General features: G+C 39.3%; 1 protein-coding gene across 1 annotated transcript; it reads right to left on the bottom strand.

Moving 5' to 3' along the window:
* Positions 1–1,542: 1,542 nt before the first annotated feature.
* Positions 1,543–16,311, bottom strand: GLO1 (glyoxalase I). The gene is made up of 6 exons (XM_048843482.2): positions 16,045–16,311; positions 14,539–14,621; positions 12,026–12,166; positions 9,219–9,286; positions 7,875–7,964; positions 1,543–3,306 (listed from the first exon to the last, which is right to left on the bottom strand). Exons 1-6 carry the CDS (start codon positions 16,123–16,125, stop codon positions 3,218–3,220), a joined length of 552 nt encoding a protein of 183 aa, XP_048699439.1. The 5' UTR covers positions 16,126–16,311; the 3' UTR covers positions 1,543–3,217.

Below are 16,311 nucleotides of genomic sequence, written 5' to 3' on the forward strand. Positions count from 1 at the left end.
CACAGTTAGCACTCCTGCTTCTGTTATTTTACTCAAGACTCATTTAGAGCCGTGTTCTCATCATAGTAGCAGTGTGACAGGCTCTCTCTACTTTGTAATCAGATGTGTGACAACAGCTTGCATAGGCATTCCTGTGCTAGCTTTAATCTAGCTAGAGTGGCTAAAAATAGCAGCAAAGATGTGGTGGTGCAGGCTTCACCAGGGGCTGCACAAGCCTCCCTGGAGCCCTGAATACATGCTCACGCTTGCAACCTGCCCTGGGGTCCATGCTGCCACATCTTCATTGCTATTTTTAACCATGCTACCTATATTAAAGCTAGTGTGAGTATGCATACACCAGCTGCAATCATACTTTTGGTTACAGCGTAGACACACCCAGGAACATGAGTATGCAAAACCACTGATAGTGTGACCAGATCATGCTTGTTCTGTTCAAAAAAAGGACTGAACTTAATTTGACTTTAGGGTGTATATGTTTCAAAAGCACCTAACTCCTATTTTCAAAAATGATTCAGTCACTTACAAGCTAAGTCTTATTGAAAGTTAATGGGACTTAGCTGCTTTTGACTTCTGTCCTTATTGTAAAAAGAAAAGGAGTATTAAGGTGCCACAAGTACTCCTTTTCTTTTTGCGAATACAGACTAACACGGCTGCTACTCTGAAACCTATCCTTATTGTGTTACACCCTATCTCGAAGCCCCATTCTTCTGCTTTTCTCAAAACTGTTTCCATGTTGTTTCCTATGCTTGTTACACACTCAGGTCTACTCTGTCAAGACACTCCCATCATTTCAAATTCCTCCTAAAAACCTTCGGTGATGCCTACAAAATGTGAGACAACTACAGGAAAACATGACAACCACCAAAACGTATTTATGCCCAAAATGACCAATGCTTCCTCTTATTGCTGTAACCCTTATCCTTTTTGGCTACATCCCATTTCAATTGTTTATTGAACACTCTCTTCCCAAAATGCATCAGCCCACTTCTAAAGTTATTTTGTGAGCTCTTCAAATCAGTGATATCTTTTTTAAGTGTATAAAGTAGTTAGCACAATGATGGGTGCTGTAAAAAATAAAGAAGGGAGTTTCAATTAGCACAGGGGAGGGGTAGTAGGATTGTCTTTCCAAATCCTAAATACTTGTTCCCTATGTCAGAGTAATAAGCGTATGACATAAGATGAGGTTGCCTAAGATGCTTGAGCCCTAATGACTGTTTTTAAGAGTTCTCTCAGATTGCCCTTTTTGCATCTCTCAAAATTAATCTAGAGGATTTGCTTTAAACGTGAACTTCGTGGCCATTGAATTGTTTCCTGGTATAAGGATCTAAAAGTTAACCTGCATTTATTTTTGTGAATATTGTTGAGATTGAAAAGGTAGGCATAGGTACAGTGGTTTAATAAAGGATATTTTGCTGCATTAAATTTATTACCTACCATCTTGGAATGGGTAAAAATTATTCCAGGCTATTAAAAACTGGGCACATCTATGTTAGGAGTCACATAGCAATTTGTAATAGAATAAGTTCTTCCAGATCTGCTGTCTCAAGGACATGCTGTACTTTTTTTATTTTAATTATTTATTTTTGCACCAACAGGGCTTGTTCATGTTCTAACAAGATGAAGTGTAGCTTCTTTCCTCTGTTCCCCACCAGTCCCTGGACAATAATTTTCTATTAAAACTTCTAGACCCAGAAAAGTAAAAGTAATATACAATGTTATATTTCTTAAAGTCACCATTTCATTTTTGGCTCTTCTTACTGTCTCCCACAGTAGAAAGTCACCACACATCTCTGCTTATCTCTTATACAGCCCATAGTTACCATAGTAGCAGAGAACTGTAGAGAGGGATTTTGAAAGTTTTGCAGACACTTTATTTGGAAATAAATATTTTTATCTGAGGCCAGAGGGCTATCCAATTTAACAGTCACATCACTCAGGGCTGTTCAGTCCCAACAGGAATTATAAAGTGCTTATAGAACGCACTAAATACCAAGATGGTTTTGTTATGGGTTTTGGGCAGGCAGGGGAACGGGACGGTAAAGTGAGTATTTCAGTGCTACTGAAACACTTTAACATGAAACTGGCTCCATGTAAGATTTATAAACTTAAAGCGTTTTCCTGTTATTTACAACTTCAGTGTAACTGCAACCACTATTTTTTAAAAGGCAAATAAAAAGTTGTCATAACAGCAGAGAGTCATGGTTTCACAAACTACTAGGATTTTAGTTAAACTCCTATATCAAATTGTAGCTTGATATAAAAGATGTTTTAAATACACTATATTTAGCAGCACCCCAGGCATCACACACAATCACAGATAAGTATATCTGCCAGCTCTCAGCCACTGAACAGGGAATCATGGCATTTTCAGCTACTCCTTAGTTGTAAGCTAATTGCTGCATAGCCCTTGATTTTTAGAATAGATGTTCAGATTCTGTGCTCTTAAGATGCCCACTCTTGAGATCACGTGATAAGTCTGCAAACTTCCTCTGCCTACTTGCAGTCAACAGTCAGAGCTGCTCAAATGCAACACAGACTGAACTCTCTCCGTTGGCCTCATGTGGCACTGCCATTAAGTTTCTAGTCTCAAGCAGCTTGAGTACCTACAAGTTGCACCTGAAAGTCTACTGCTTACTGACATAACTAAATGTACGCACAAAGGTCCCAATCCTGCTTCCATTGAAGTCCAAAGGAATTTTGCCACAGACTTCAGTGTAAGCAAGATGTGGCCCAAAAGTGTTTTATCCCCTCTCCAAGTTTAACAAACAAAAAACCTGTCACAGGTGGTAGACCTACACGACGTAAGATACAGCAATCTTCCTACTCACATATCCCACCCCCAATATACCAGTTCTCAGGCTGGTTCAAACATAGCTATATTGTGCAGCCAAAATTTCACTAACAATCAGCCCCGAAGGGGAGAATATACTAATTTTTGCATAAATGGTGAATGTGCATGAGTGCATTTTCAGAACACAGATGGTATTATATTCTAATTAGAAACAGGAAGCAGTGGCAGCACAAAAAAGAAAACAAAAGAAGAATACAAGGGGGAATTCAAGCAAGATGAGGTTTTAACAGGATTGGTAAAGAACTATTTGTGGGTGATGTTAATTTCTGTCAGTCAAGTATATGTCTCATGAATAGTAGAGTATGTTATATGTTTTCAGCCTCCTGGAGAAGGCTTGTACCTATTGTACAGTATGTTACTTTAAAACTAGATGAGGGTCACCATGTGATTAGGATTCAAAATTTCAATCCAGTAGCCATCAGGATCCTGAATAAATGCAAGTCCTTTCATTTTACCTACAATAAAAAGATACATATTTTTAGATATAGTTAAGAACAATCTTAATAGTCTTTAAAGATTAAGATGCATATTTTACACTGACAAGAATGACACAGATTTATGGTTTCAAGATTGCCTCGTGTCTTTGCGTGGCAGACAGAGCAGGCAGTTAAAATAATGTGTTCTAGATCATATTTCATCACCAACCCCGAGGATCCAGTTCAGACTTTTAAAGACAGTCAGGGAAGCAGTTTATATGATTAACTTGTGCTTTAAAACTATGGGACAGATAGTATTTGTGCAAGTTTGCTCATTATCATATCATACTTGACATAACTGAAGTGACACTATAACCCTGTCATGTTGTAGTTCAGCTTAACTGCAAAAGTTGGAACCAATGTTATAAAATTGCCATTTTAAAATTGCTTTTTGCTTCACTGCTATGTCATCAGAGGCCTTTTCCAACCTCCTATACAAACAACGAATGTAAAGTCCAAACACTAGCTCTTCCTGGTGGCTGTTGTATTTTTGTGCTTTTGTTTGTTAAAGCCAAAATTCAGCTCACGCTTTTTTCCCAGGCATGGCTGATCCTAGGGTTCCTCCCTGAGGACTATTCAACTCACATCTAGATTCTCCCTTCCCCACTTTCTTTCTGCCCAGGTGATGGTATTGAGTCACCTATCTCAAAGTGAACAGCACCCACTTAAACCTTTCCTAGCAGCACCAACACCTGCTAACAAGGCGGGACGCTTCAGGTAAATACTGCCAGCATGTTATGTACTTCATGATTTTTTTTAAATTTAAGTTTATCAGCAAAGACGTTTAATTGCCATTTGCTTTGACAGAGAAATTGACGAACTAGAAAAAAGGTTATATGAGGTCTCCTTTCAAACTCTTGCTCTTATACTGTCCATCAGGGTATTTAAAAAGTTGATTCCCAGCCTCTGCACTAGGGTCACACATACCAATGCTAGTTCCAGCGAAAGAACCATAGGGCTTCAGTTACATCACTATGTGTGATTTCAGAAGATCTCTAGCACAGGTAGAGAGGGTCTATTTCTTCCTATGGTGAACAGAAAGTGGGGGTATCACAGAGACAATAGCGTGCTCTGTGATGTTACACTCCAATTCAGGTAGGAATCAGTGCTCCAAAAGGAGAGCCATTTTCTTCCCCTGTTGGAAAGATGCTATCATGACAAAGTTTTCATGAAAGGCAGTTACTGACAGGAGCAACTAATAGAAGACAGGGAAAGTGAGTTCTGTCTTGGAGCTGTGAGGTCCCTTCATACAGGAATAGGTTTGATAATACAGATTTTTCTTGGTTCCCTGCCAGATTTTTTTTTAAAGCCGATTATGCAATGAGATTCGCTCTCAATATAGACCCCAGAGGAATATTTTAACACTCTCCCCACTGCATGAAATATAAAAGATTATACAATTCAAAGGGGAAAAAAATACCCCTCAATAGTCCTATTCTATACCACAATAACTAGAAGACTGCTTAGGTTAGTAATGGATAAAAACAAGTTTTCAGAGGATTTAACAGCAGTAAAAAGAAAAGAAAAAACATAACAGAAAGAGGAATACAGGTAATCCAATTTGGTTCTGTCTGCAGTTTTGGTTACACCAATAAGCAGAGGTAGGCACCACCACGTTGCACGACGAACACTTGACAAAATTACCGGATTTAGTGACAGACACTGGGGGTGGGGAGAGTTAAGTCATTCAATCATTCAACCCATAAAATAGCACACATAATTTTCCACACTGAAAAAATACAGTAACCTAGCTAGCTAATAAATAATAAATTCAACTCATAATTAATGAAAAAATGTGTGTATACAGTATGAGATTACTACATGAGAAATGAAAATGAGCTTGCTTTAGGATTTTACAAGGCACTTACATCATTTAAACACATGTGGTACCCTGAGTAATACTACTACTTCTTGCAAATCACATAAATAGGGAACCCATGGTCTCCTACCCTCACCTTATTGCAAAGGCACAGGGGTTATTGCTGCCCTAGGGCTGCAGAAAACCCTATGGGAAGAAGGGGATCAATTTATACAGAGGGCTGAAGGGGGAATAGGGGGACTCCCATAGTGCATTAATTAACACTTAATAAATATATAAATACATTACAGAGATAAGAACCTGGAGTGACAGGCTTAACTTTATGACAAGCTCCAGAGAAAGAAGACCCAGAGAGATTAATGGTAGGGGGAATCCTAGGGAGGCCAAAGGGGCTGATAGAGGGAGCGGACAGAACAAGGGTAGAGACAGAGTCACTGCTGGGTTGATGCAGGTCTTCTGGATCTCCCCTGTGGGTGGAAACACTTATAAATATCACTATAGGAGGGAACAATAGAATGGAATGCCCAGACGAACGAATAACATGAGGACAATTTCCTGAGGGGATCCTTACTCTTGCAGAGCTTTTCTAGCTCAGACATTTAAGCCTTGTCTACACTGCCACTTATAGCACAGAAACTTTCTTCGCTCAGGGGTGTGAAATAACTGTAAAGTGCTGAAAAGTGGCAGTGTAGACACTGCTACAGTGTTGGGAGCTGTGCTCCCAGCACTGGTAGCTATTCCCCTCGTGGAGGTGGTTTTATTACAGCGCTGGGAGAGCATTAACGTCGGCTGTGTAGACATTTCCACATACGGTGGTTTGGCCCACAGAAATAAAAATCTGCACATCTTCCATGTGTTTTTAGACCAATGGAGGGAAAAAAAAACAAAAAAAACCCAGTGACTACAATTCAAGTGTCTTTTAAAATTGCCGATGAAACTGAGTTAACAAAATAAATGAGGTTATAAACAAGAAAATATACTTCAAGTGAAAAAACTATAAATGGACTTCTCTGCAATGAAATTGTAAGTTTTCTTACAGGAAAAGCCACAAATGTCTGGAAAGGAAGAGCAGATTGAATTACTTGCCTCAGTGAAGTTAAATTCTCAAACAGAGAATTGTTGTGCCTGTGATGACAACAGCCAACCGGGGCTTGCTCACCTGCGGCTTCCCCTCGGAGGTGCGGCCAGGCAGGTCTGCCTCTGCAACTCAGGCACAGCTCCCATTGGCCACTATGGCCAATAGGCTGGGAGCCTCCCAGCCAATGGGCTTGCGGGGGGGTGTGTGCAAAAGGGGAGATTGTAGGGAGCTCGGGAGCAGGGGGCAGGAGAGCTGTCTCTGGAGGTACAAAGGGGGGGTCTCAGGGTTGTGTGGGTCTCTGTGGGGTGGGGGAGGAGTGATGGAGGGAGCCAGCTGCAGCCCGGGTCTGCTCTGCCGGGGGGAAGGCAGAGGGTGTTGCTTTCGCCCATCCAGGAAGTCCCCTCTGTACTCAGTGCCAGCCCCGGGGTGCCCATTGCTGCTCCTTCCCCCACCCAGACTCCATTTGTCTGTCCCCACAACCCCCCAGATATTATATATGTGTGTGTGAGAAAGAGAGGACAGACAGACTGCTGCTGCTTTCTCTCTCTCTGTCTCTCTCTGCCCAGGGGCCAGGGCTGAGCTGCTGCCTGCGGCTCTCCCTTGCCCTCCTTTCTGTGGAGGCGCAGCCAGGCAGCTCTGGGAGCCAGGGAGGGGGGACGCAGGCAGTGTGAGCTGCCCTGCCTCTGCAGAGACTCTCTTCCAGAGTCATTACAATCCACTTCCCCTGCAAGGCTGCTGTTGGAGGAAGATCAGACCCAACTCCAGGTACCTCCCCTGGTTGCAGGAAGCACCAGGGCTGCTGTCTTCCGAGCCCAGCTCGGAAGGCAACACAGAAGTGACTGTGGAAATCTCGCAACCCCCCTACAACAACTTTATGACCCCCTTTTGGGTTGGAACCCTCACGGTTACACCACCATGAAATTTCAGATGTAAACACCTAAAACCATGAAATTGACTATTATAAAAATCCTATGACTGTGAAATTGATCAAAATGGACCATGAATTTGGTAGGGCCCTAATTATCTAGAATTGATACAGCAGAAAGTAACCAGAATGATACAACGAGTAAAATTTTTTATTTAAAAAGAGGACAGAGATAGCACATTTGTATCCTTTGGAAGAAAAGACAATTAAGAGGGGACTGTTAGGGTTGCAATGTATGACAAGTTGCGGAACCTTCCCAATTTTGATGGATAGATTATTTCGTTAGGCTTTTAGGATGTTAAAATGAAACAACACAGATGTTACATGTGAATTTGGCACATAGGACAAACGTTCCCCAATCATAGGATTGCTGCCATATGAAATTCTATATGGAATAGAAGAGATAACACAACATGGTCAATTGAAGTAGCAACAAAAGTGCACAAACTTTAGCCATAGATAGCTGACCAGATTTCCAGAAGTTACTCTGGGGCAGGCCAAATATAAGTTTTTCCTAGTGTATAAAAGAGAGAAACTTTGATTGGCTCTAGCAAAACCTGAGGATGATGAATGAATTCAAGAAGTCACAGCAGCTATTAAAAACCTATATCACCTAGCCTCCTTCCCTAATAATACATGAAAGAAAGATGAAGTCACAGTTTACTAGGGAAAAAAAATCATCATGAATCAAATCATATTGATAAGATGACTTGGTGAAGACTTACCATCATCTGGTCTCTTCACAAATTTCACTCCCAGCTCTTCAAACCTCTTACAAGCTGCAGCTACATCAGGGACTGCAATTCCAATGTGACCTGTGCAACAGAGTAAGCAGAGGCAGAATACACAGTGCATAAATGAGCAAAAATTACAACAAATGGATTGTTGTTACAGTACCAAAATATGACAAGCACTTTATCCTATGCAAAGAGCTTCCAAGTTAGCTCATCTAAAATGCATCTAAATGTGTTAAAATAATTTACTCAAGGAAAGCCCTGTTTTAGTTTCTGGAAAAAAAAAATCTATTAAGGGTACTATCATTTTTGGCATTTTTATCTTCTCCCAGTAACCTAGCTGTTTCATAGGGTCTCAAAAGTTAAAACGTTTTGCAGAATACTCTAGTGACACAGTGATATACACAATAGAATCAGAGTTGAAGAAAAATGAAATTAAAAGGTAAAGGCAAAAGTGTTCATAAAAAACAATAAGTCCAAGTATCAGGAAGTTTTCTGTATTTACAAAATAGGGTAAGAATTTAAACACTAATATTGTGTTTATAAAGGCAAGTACACTAATCACTTGTTCCCAGGTTCAGGGATCAGTTCAGAAACTCCAAATATCAAATTAAATAGTCTAGTCTAAAAAATGTATTTGATAAATCGTACCAGTGACCTTTCAGACATTCAGAATATCCAGTCACAGAATTCCTCTGCACGTCAGGGCCAAATTTTGCTCTCACCCATATATCTGAGCGAAACTCAATCTTATATTTTAAAAAATTGAATGTTCTTCTAATTACACACAAAGTTCCAACCAAGATCCAAGTTCATGTTCTTTAGCTAAGTCTCAACACTGGGAGCAACCAGAGATAAAATTTATTTTTACTATCTTTTACTAAAATCTTAATGTTAAAATGTCTATCAGAAACAATGATAAAATTGACTCTTAAAGCAAGTGTATGTACAAACTACAACTGTGGCTTATTATTCTTAAGACAATATATTTACCCACAAGTTCTTATTCCTAATTTTCAAGGGTCTGTATATCGGAAAAACAGAGGTAAAAGTCCAGATTTCAAAATCTCTTCAAGTTTCCAAAATGAGTACGTTTTACTTAAACTAATCCACAATGCTAAGTCACTTCATCCACATAACTGTACAATAAAAATGTTATTAGTGTACAGTTATCATAACAAAGTAGTAGAACTGTTCCAATAACCTGTACACTTAACTTATGGCTCTATTTTACATATGAACATTTTCTCAATTCAATGGTCTAACGACTTAGAGACAATCAGATTCTGAAAAGAAGAAAAATGACTGCAGTGCGTAACTTTCTCTAAAACATACCAAATCCCCGAGGATCTGAATTGCCATTGTGGTAAGACTGATTCTCATCATTTTCAGTGCCCCAATTACTATGAGAGAAAGGGAAAAACATAATTAATATAAAAGGAAGAGCAGCATGCTGTTTAAAAAAAAATTCTGAGAAGAATCAAAGAATATTTAGAAATATATGGCATTACCCACAGCCAAGAATACATTATAGTCTAGATCCCTACAGTTCAGGGACAGCTGTCCTCATTCATAGAATAATGCCTATCAGAACATTCTCCCAAAGTTACAGCATTTAGATACTACAGAAATGGATTAATTCAAAATGCATCTATAGATGGAACTCTGAATGCAATTTCCCCGTGTTTGGAATTTGAACATTGTTTGCAGAAGGATAACTTATATTTCCATGTTCTCATTGTGATAATTTAAAATGTTCTCTTTTGCCTCATCTACAAGCCACTTTACACCGCCGTAACTTTCTCGTACAGGGGTGTGAAAAAACACCTCCTCAGCACTGCAAGTTTCAGCGCTGTAAAGTGGCAGTATAGACAGTGCACCAGCCTTGGGAGCTGTGCTCCCAGCGCTATTCCCCTCATGGAGGTGGGGTGTTTTTTTTTCGTTTAGTTTAAAAAAAAAAAAAAAAAAAACAGAAAACAAAAACCAGAGCTCTCTCCCAGTGCTGATGCCCCGACTACACAGCCATGTTAAAGCGCTGCCACGGCAGCACTTCAGCATTGCTAGTGAAGACATACCCTAAGATAATTTTTTTGGAGTTTGTGCAATATATGGACTCACACATAGGAACTAAAAATTTTATTAAAGTTAATGTTTAAAATCAAATTTACACAAGTTAAGGGGGAAGGTACTGTACATCTGGGGTCGGGCTTGGGTTATGGGGGATTGCAAGTATCAGTTACAAGGTTCATGAGGTACAAACATATCACATAAATCCAGATTGGGGTGTGGGAGTTTTTAAAAGCGTCAGTGGATAAATGGGCTGGGGTACGCCACCCATGGAATGTATTAAGAGTCCAAATCAGTACTGGTGTAGAGAATAAGTACATGGGTGGGGTACATCCCTTGATTCATCAGGGAAGGAAGGGGTTATTTCCCTGGTTGGCATTCATGGTTACTCAACCTGGTACTGGTGGTGTCCTGTGACGTGTTCTTTGTAGATGTCTCTGGACCACTACACTCATATCAAATAGTATTATATTAATTTAATTATGGTTGTGCCTGAAGACTCCAATCAGAGTTGGGGCCCCATTATATTAAAGTCTGACCAAACACACATTAAGAAACAAATCCTGTACCAAAGAGCTAAACAGTCATAATAGGCAATTCAACAGATGAAAATGGAGAAACAATAAAATAAGAGGTCATACAATTATTCAGCTCTCATTTGCAAATCTTGTGGCTTAATACAAATATAAGCTGTAGGATGTTTTATAAGTGTTAACCTTTCACTAATTTTCATTCTATTTCTTCTGGCTCATTGAAACTGAATTCCTGACTGCTTCCTATTACTGAATTTCCCATCTTTCATTGTTATTAGACAACACTCCTGCCAAGAACACTTAAATATATTAAATCCCTTTGCCTTGCCCTCTCTCCACCATTCAACCATAGGCTACCCTCAGCCACTTTTCCAGAGTCATTACAATCCACTCTCCCAGAATAAAATCCCTTCCCTAGCACATGTTTGCAAATTGTTAATGATGTCATAGGTTGGCAGTAACAGTTCTGGGACTTTGAAGGTGTATTCCCTACACTAGGAGGCAGGCAGACTGAGCCAAGCTTGCTTCCCCACTACTGCTGTGGCTCTAGCTGTGTCTGGATTCTGCTCCTCTCAAGGATTCAGGCTCAACTCTGGAAGGGTTGGGATGGGGCTCTAACCTCATATAGATTAGGAAGAGGGGGTGTTGCAGGGGTCAGCTCTCAGCTATTCACTGGGTGTGGAGGGAAGAGGGACCTGAAATAGCACAACAGGGGAGTACAAATTTGTTTTATTAAGTTTGTGTACTGGTCTATTTGGGAGGTTCTCTATGTCTCTACATAAGTTATCATAGCACCTATCATTACCAGCTGTCAAAACATTTAGGATACATTTTATTTCCATGTCAAAACACATGGTGGCACACTGACAAAATAGTCATTCTGTGTAACAATTGAGACTTCAAGCAAATTTCTCCCATCGCTGTAGTATTACATGATAAAGTGACATTAAAAGAGCCACATGCACTCAAAAAACAAAGACAAAATAATTTTACATCCCTCTTCTATACCACTTTTAATCCATCAGTCTCAAAGTACTCTATACAGTGAAAGCTTAAATAGACTTTTCTAAGGTCACACAGTGAGTTAATAGCAGTGCTGGGGATAGAATCCAGATTGGACTCCCAACTGTATCCTCAGTCCAGTACACCACAACCGCCTCATAGCTGTTCTCTAAAATTCCTTTTCTAGTACACTGGACCCCTTCATCTTCCTTTTCACTGCTCTCCCTTAATTAACGTTTTCCTCAGGAAGCCGTTTCCCCCTCCTTTATGCTATGTTGGGGCTAGTGAATATTGAGAAAAAGCACAGTTCTACTTGTTCAGGTATCCAGCATCCATCTACTTGTCATTTCCAGCATCCAAGCCATACTTTTATGATGATATAAAAGAGGAAGTATTTTTCCACATTACGTTAATTGTACACAACCATGATCAGATAAAACAAAATACAATAATATAACCTAGTGCAAAGCACACAGTTGTAACTAATATCCATTAAATATAAGCAGAAGTGAACTGTAAAAAGCTGGAGTTAACACTTACTGTGTTAGTTCAAGTGTAGCCTTTCTAGAGAAAGTCCAAGCTGTTCTCTCTTTTGTATCTTTTGGGATATCATTTTTATCTTCATAAGCCAAAAAATAAAGTGAAAATTTCATAGTGGGAAAGTCACATTTTTGGAGCAATCTAAAAGGCAACAATTTTAAAAACAAGAGAGTCATAATTGATGGCATTTTTAAAGTTGCAACTAGACTGCAAGTCAACTAAAAAAAAAATACCACAACAAAACAAACAAACAAACACCCACTTTCTCCCTTTAGAGAATTATGACTATTCTCTTCCCTGCCCTCCCACAGCCCCACAAAGGTGGTTCAGTTTTCAAATGTATGTCATGGAAATATTCTTGAGAGCTATATTCATGAACACGTTTGGAAAATAATCAATTAAAAAAAACCAACTTATGAACCTCTGAAAACTAGTAACTGTAGGTACACTAGAATAAAAATCTCAAGTCTGAGACTGGTATTCAATGCCTTGTGCATGAGAGTTTCCATAAGGGTGCTTATGTCCATCTTCCTTATTTATTTTTTTCACCGAAGACTTAACAGGCAATAAACTAGTAAGAGTATTTATTTTTTAAAACTCAATACAATTAATCTGTTGAACTCATTGCCACAAGATATCACTGAGGCCAGTGCATAGCAGAATTAAAAAAAAAAAGAAAAAAAACCCCCACACCCAACAATAACATACATTTAGATGGATGAGAACGTTCACACTTACATTAGACAGGATAGAAAGATAGAAAAACAACAGGATACAGAACCTTCATATTTCATGGAACAAGCCAGCTGCTAGATGCCTTGGGTTAGGAAAGCCTGCCCATAAAGGAAGCTTTGTTTCTTTATTGGCAGTTACAGATATTCATGCACAGTCCTCTGAGGTATTTGGTATTAGCTATTGTCAGACACAGAATACTGTACTAGGTATAGACTACTAGTCTAATCTGGTATGGCATTTCCTGTGAAAATCCATTAGCTTCAAGAAAATAAATCAAGGTTTGTACTCAGAGAATCCATAATCAATTTTATTTGCCTTCCAGCAATAAAGATGTTTTAATGTCTCACTTTTCATACAATACAAAAAAAGCAGTATAGGAAATACCTGACTCAGTATGCCTGTTCACGTCTGTGATTCAATCTTTTTCAGCCAACACTAAATCTCCTCCAAGGAGACATAGGTCACTCAGACTAATATATACTCTGTTTCAATCACTTCTCACTAAGTAACAAATACAGTTTATATGAAATAGCTCAGTCAGAGATATTCATTCACTTCTCATTTCTGATTAAACCCACTGCTTCTTGAACCTTTCACTCGTGAAAATATTTGGAAAATAGTTTCCTTATTAACTTTAGATGGTGCTTTTTCATAGGTCAGAATGTTTCAGATCTGCCAGAACTTTGTTTCAGGGCCCTTCTGCTGTGCTTGATGTTTGAAATGAATTTTAAGCACAAACAAAATGCCACTGCAGGGCACTAGCCTCCCAGCAACATTCCCCACATGAGTGGGCTGGGATGCCTACCACCTTCTGGGGCAAACACCTAAGAGCCGAGAACACTAGAAAGCTAGGGCAGACAGAGCAGCCCTAGAAATCTTTTAATAGTCCTAAGACTTCAGCTTCTTGTTTATCCTTCAATTAAGTCAGAGTATCGTGCTTAGGACAGAATTTTATTACTAAGAAAATTACTGCAATATCACAATTTCTGTATGATTATTTAACTGCAGCATCAGAGAGGAGAAAGCCTGTAAGCTTTTATATAAGCAGACTTAGCAGAATTCAATTTTTATTTTTTAAAAATAATTTTGGTGGATAATATGAAGGTTTGTTTTAAAGTTCCGGGCCCACCCCATATTTATAGATTTAAATGTTCAGAGTTGTGGGAACTAATGGGGCAGAATCACAAAATGACAGAGTCATATAATAATTAATGATAGTTGATGCTGAGATTCAAAAAAGTTAAATCTGGTTTAACCATTAAAACAAATAGTTAACATCACCTGTTAATATACAATAAAATAAAATATACAAACAAAAACAAATCCTTAAATCAAACTCTAATAAAAGTTTCCAAGCAGAATTTTTCTTACTTTGCTCATCTAAATTTCGATTAACATAGATGGAAATATTTTTTCCTCAGTTTGTGAGCATACAGTGAAATTGACATTTACCAACAAAAATCTAATCCTTCCAAGCCTATATATAAGCAAACAACTTTGGCAATTAGCAAAACTAGCAACAAAAAGCTGATAATTTTCCCAGTATAACATTTGATTTAAAACTATTTTGATTTCACCTTTTTGAATTTAAAATGTAAGAGTACTATAGAAATCCTCAATCACGAAGATTAAGTCAAGTGAGTCACCAAATTGGGCACTAGCTGATTAACATGAACCAGGCTGAATCATCAGACTTAAATGCCAAGGTTTGCTTTTCAGATGAATGGATCATTAAAATATATTTAAGACAAACCTTATCTCATGCAATTTTTACTCACGTCATTCCAAGAACTCTTGTATAAAAATCCAGTGACTTCTTAGGATCTTTTATTCGTAACATTGTCTGCTGCAACAGAAAATCCTAGAGAAAAATTATAGTAGTTATGCTACTCAGGAAAGCACATTAAGATGCCAATACAAATACATGAAGTTGGGCTTTTATTGTGAATCAATAATTTAGAAGGATATTGTCAAGATCAGTAGGACCAAAAAGTTATAAACATAAATACATACATGGTATGTCTATAAGTCTATTGCCCTGACCCTGCAAACACCTACAGGGCCTACATAATAATTGATAAAAGATATTAGTCTGTAAAGTGCTTTGCAAATTTACAGTACTGTGCAAAGTAATTGCAAAAAGAAAAGGAGTACTTGTGGCACCTTAGAGACTAACCAATTTATTTGAGCATAAGCTTTCGTGAGCTACAGCTCACTTCATCGGATGCATACTGTGGAAAGTGTAGAAGATCTTTTTATACACACAAAGCATGAAAAAATACCTCCCCCCACCCCACTCTCCTGCTGGTAATAGCAGTCATCAGGCCACAGGGTCATCAGGCCACAGGGAAATTTCAGTTATTTTGTGGCCATAAGAATTCACTTTTTGATGTAAAATGGAAACAGTCCTCGGGAGTCTAGCCCGAACAAATAATTTACAAGATAAAATTCCATATCAAGAATGGTTCAAATATTATTGCACAGTCCCCTCCAAAACAAGGCAATCATGTAAAACTAGTCTATGGAGTTTTCTCCAGCCAATCCTTTTTCAGAATAAAAGATCCTGTGAAGTACTGTGCTAAACTGCAACAAAGATCTAAAAAGGAGTTTGTCTTAACTTTTACTCAAGGTCCCCCCGGCCCCCCGTGATTCAAATGCAGCACACTAAGAATATTTGAGCCTTTCTACATCTGATCCTGTTGCTTTGCTATCAGAACTGATTTATTATTATTATTGGCTGCAATTATAAGCTTTAAAATGGGAAGCCGATCCTTTCCGCACTGTCCTTGAGATAAGAAAAGTGACAGGGACCCACGTCTAAAAAGAGAAAGAAAAAAAAAGTTTAAAAAAAAAAAAAGTAAAATCGGATAGATTTTTCTGTCAAATGGCTCCGATCCAGCCCCCGAGAAAAGTTTACACCAGCCTTGTTAAACGCAGTGAGTATCAAGGATCGAAGAGTCCCTCTAACAGTGTGCGGGAGACGCCGTCCAACTGTATGCAGACTTAGTTACTCAACTACAGAGAAATCCAGGTGAGAGGGGAAACCACCATTGGGCTGCATAAGGAGATCCTCCCCTTGCCCCATTAGGTAAGGGCGCCACAGGAATCTGCACTCTCCCGCTGCTCCCTTGAGCGTCTCAGAGGCCAGACTCCCTGTCTCGCTCACTGCACGTTCCCCACTCCCCCTATCACTTCACCTTCCTCGTTACCACGTTCTTCCTAATCCCCTATCTCCCCAGATTGCCTCTTTCATCAGCAGCTTCCTCCCCCAGTCCCCCGTTTACCCTGGTACTGGGATCCGGGTTGGAGCAGACGTGGTAGGCTGCTTCGTCGCTGAGGCCGCTGAGCTCCGGCTCTTCCGACATGTTGGAATTAGAATTGCTGAGCAAGGACTCGGGGCGATTAAGAAACGTATCTGTTACTACAAACACAACGCACGGGGCGTTTTCTCATCAGCAGCCTCTACCAGAGTAAGAAACAGAGGAGCGTCCCAGCCAGTCACTGCAACCATTGCAAATTAGGCACGTCAGGATGATGTAATATTTCCATCA

The sequence above is a fragment of the Caretta caretta genome, chromosome 3 (assembly GCF_965140235.1).
Source record: "Caretta caretta isolate rCarCar2 chromosome 3, rCarCar1.hap1, whole genome shotgun sequence".
Lineage (NCBI taxonomy): Eukaryota > Metazoa > Chordata > Testudines > Cheloniidae > Caretta > Caretta caretta.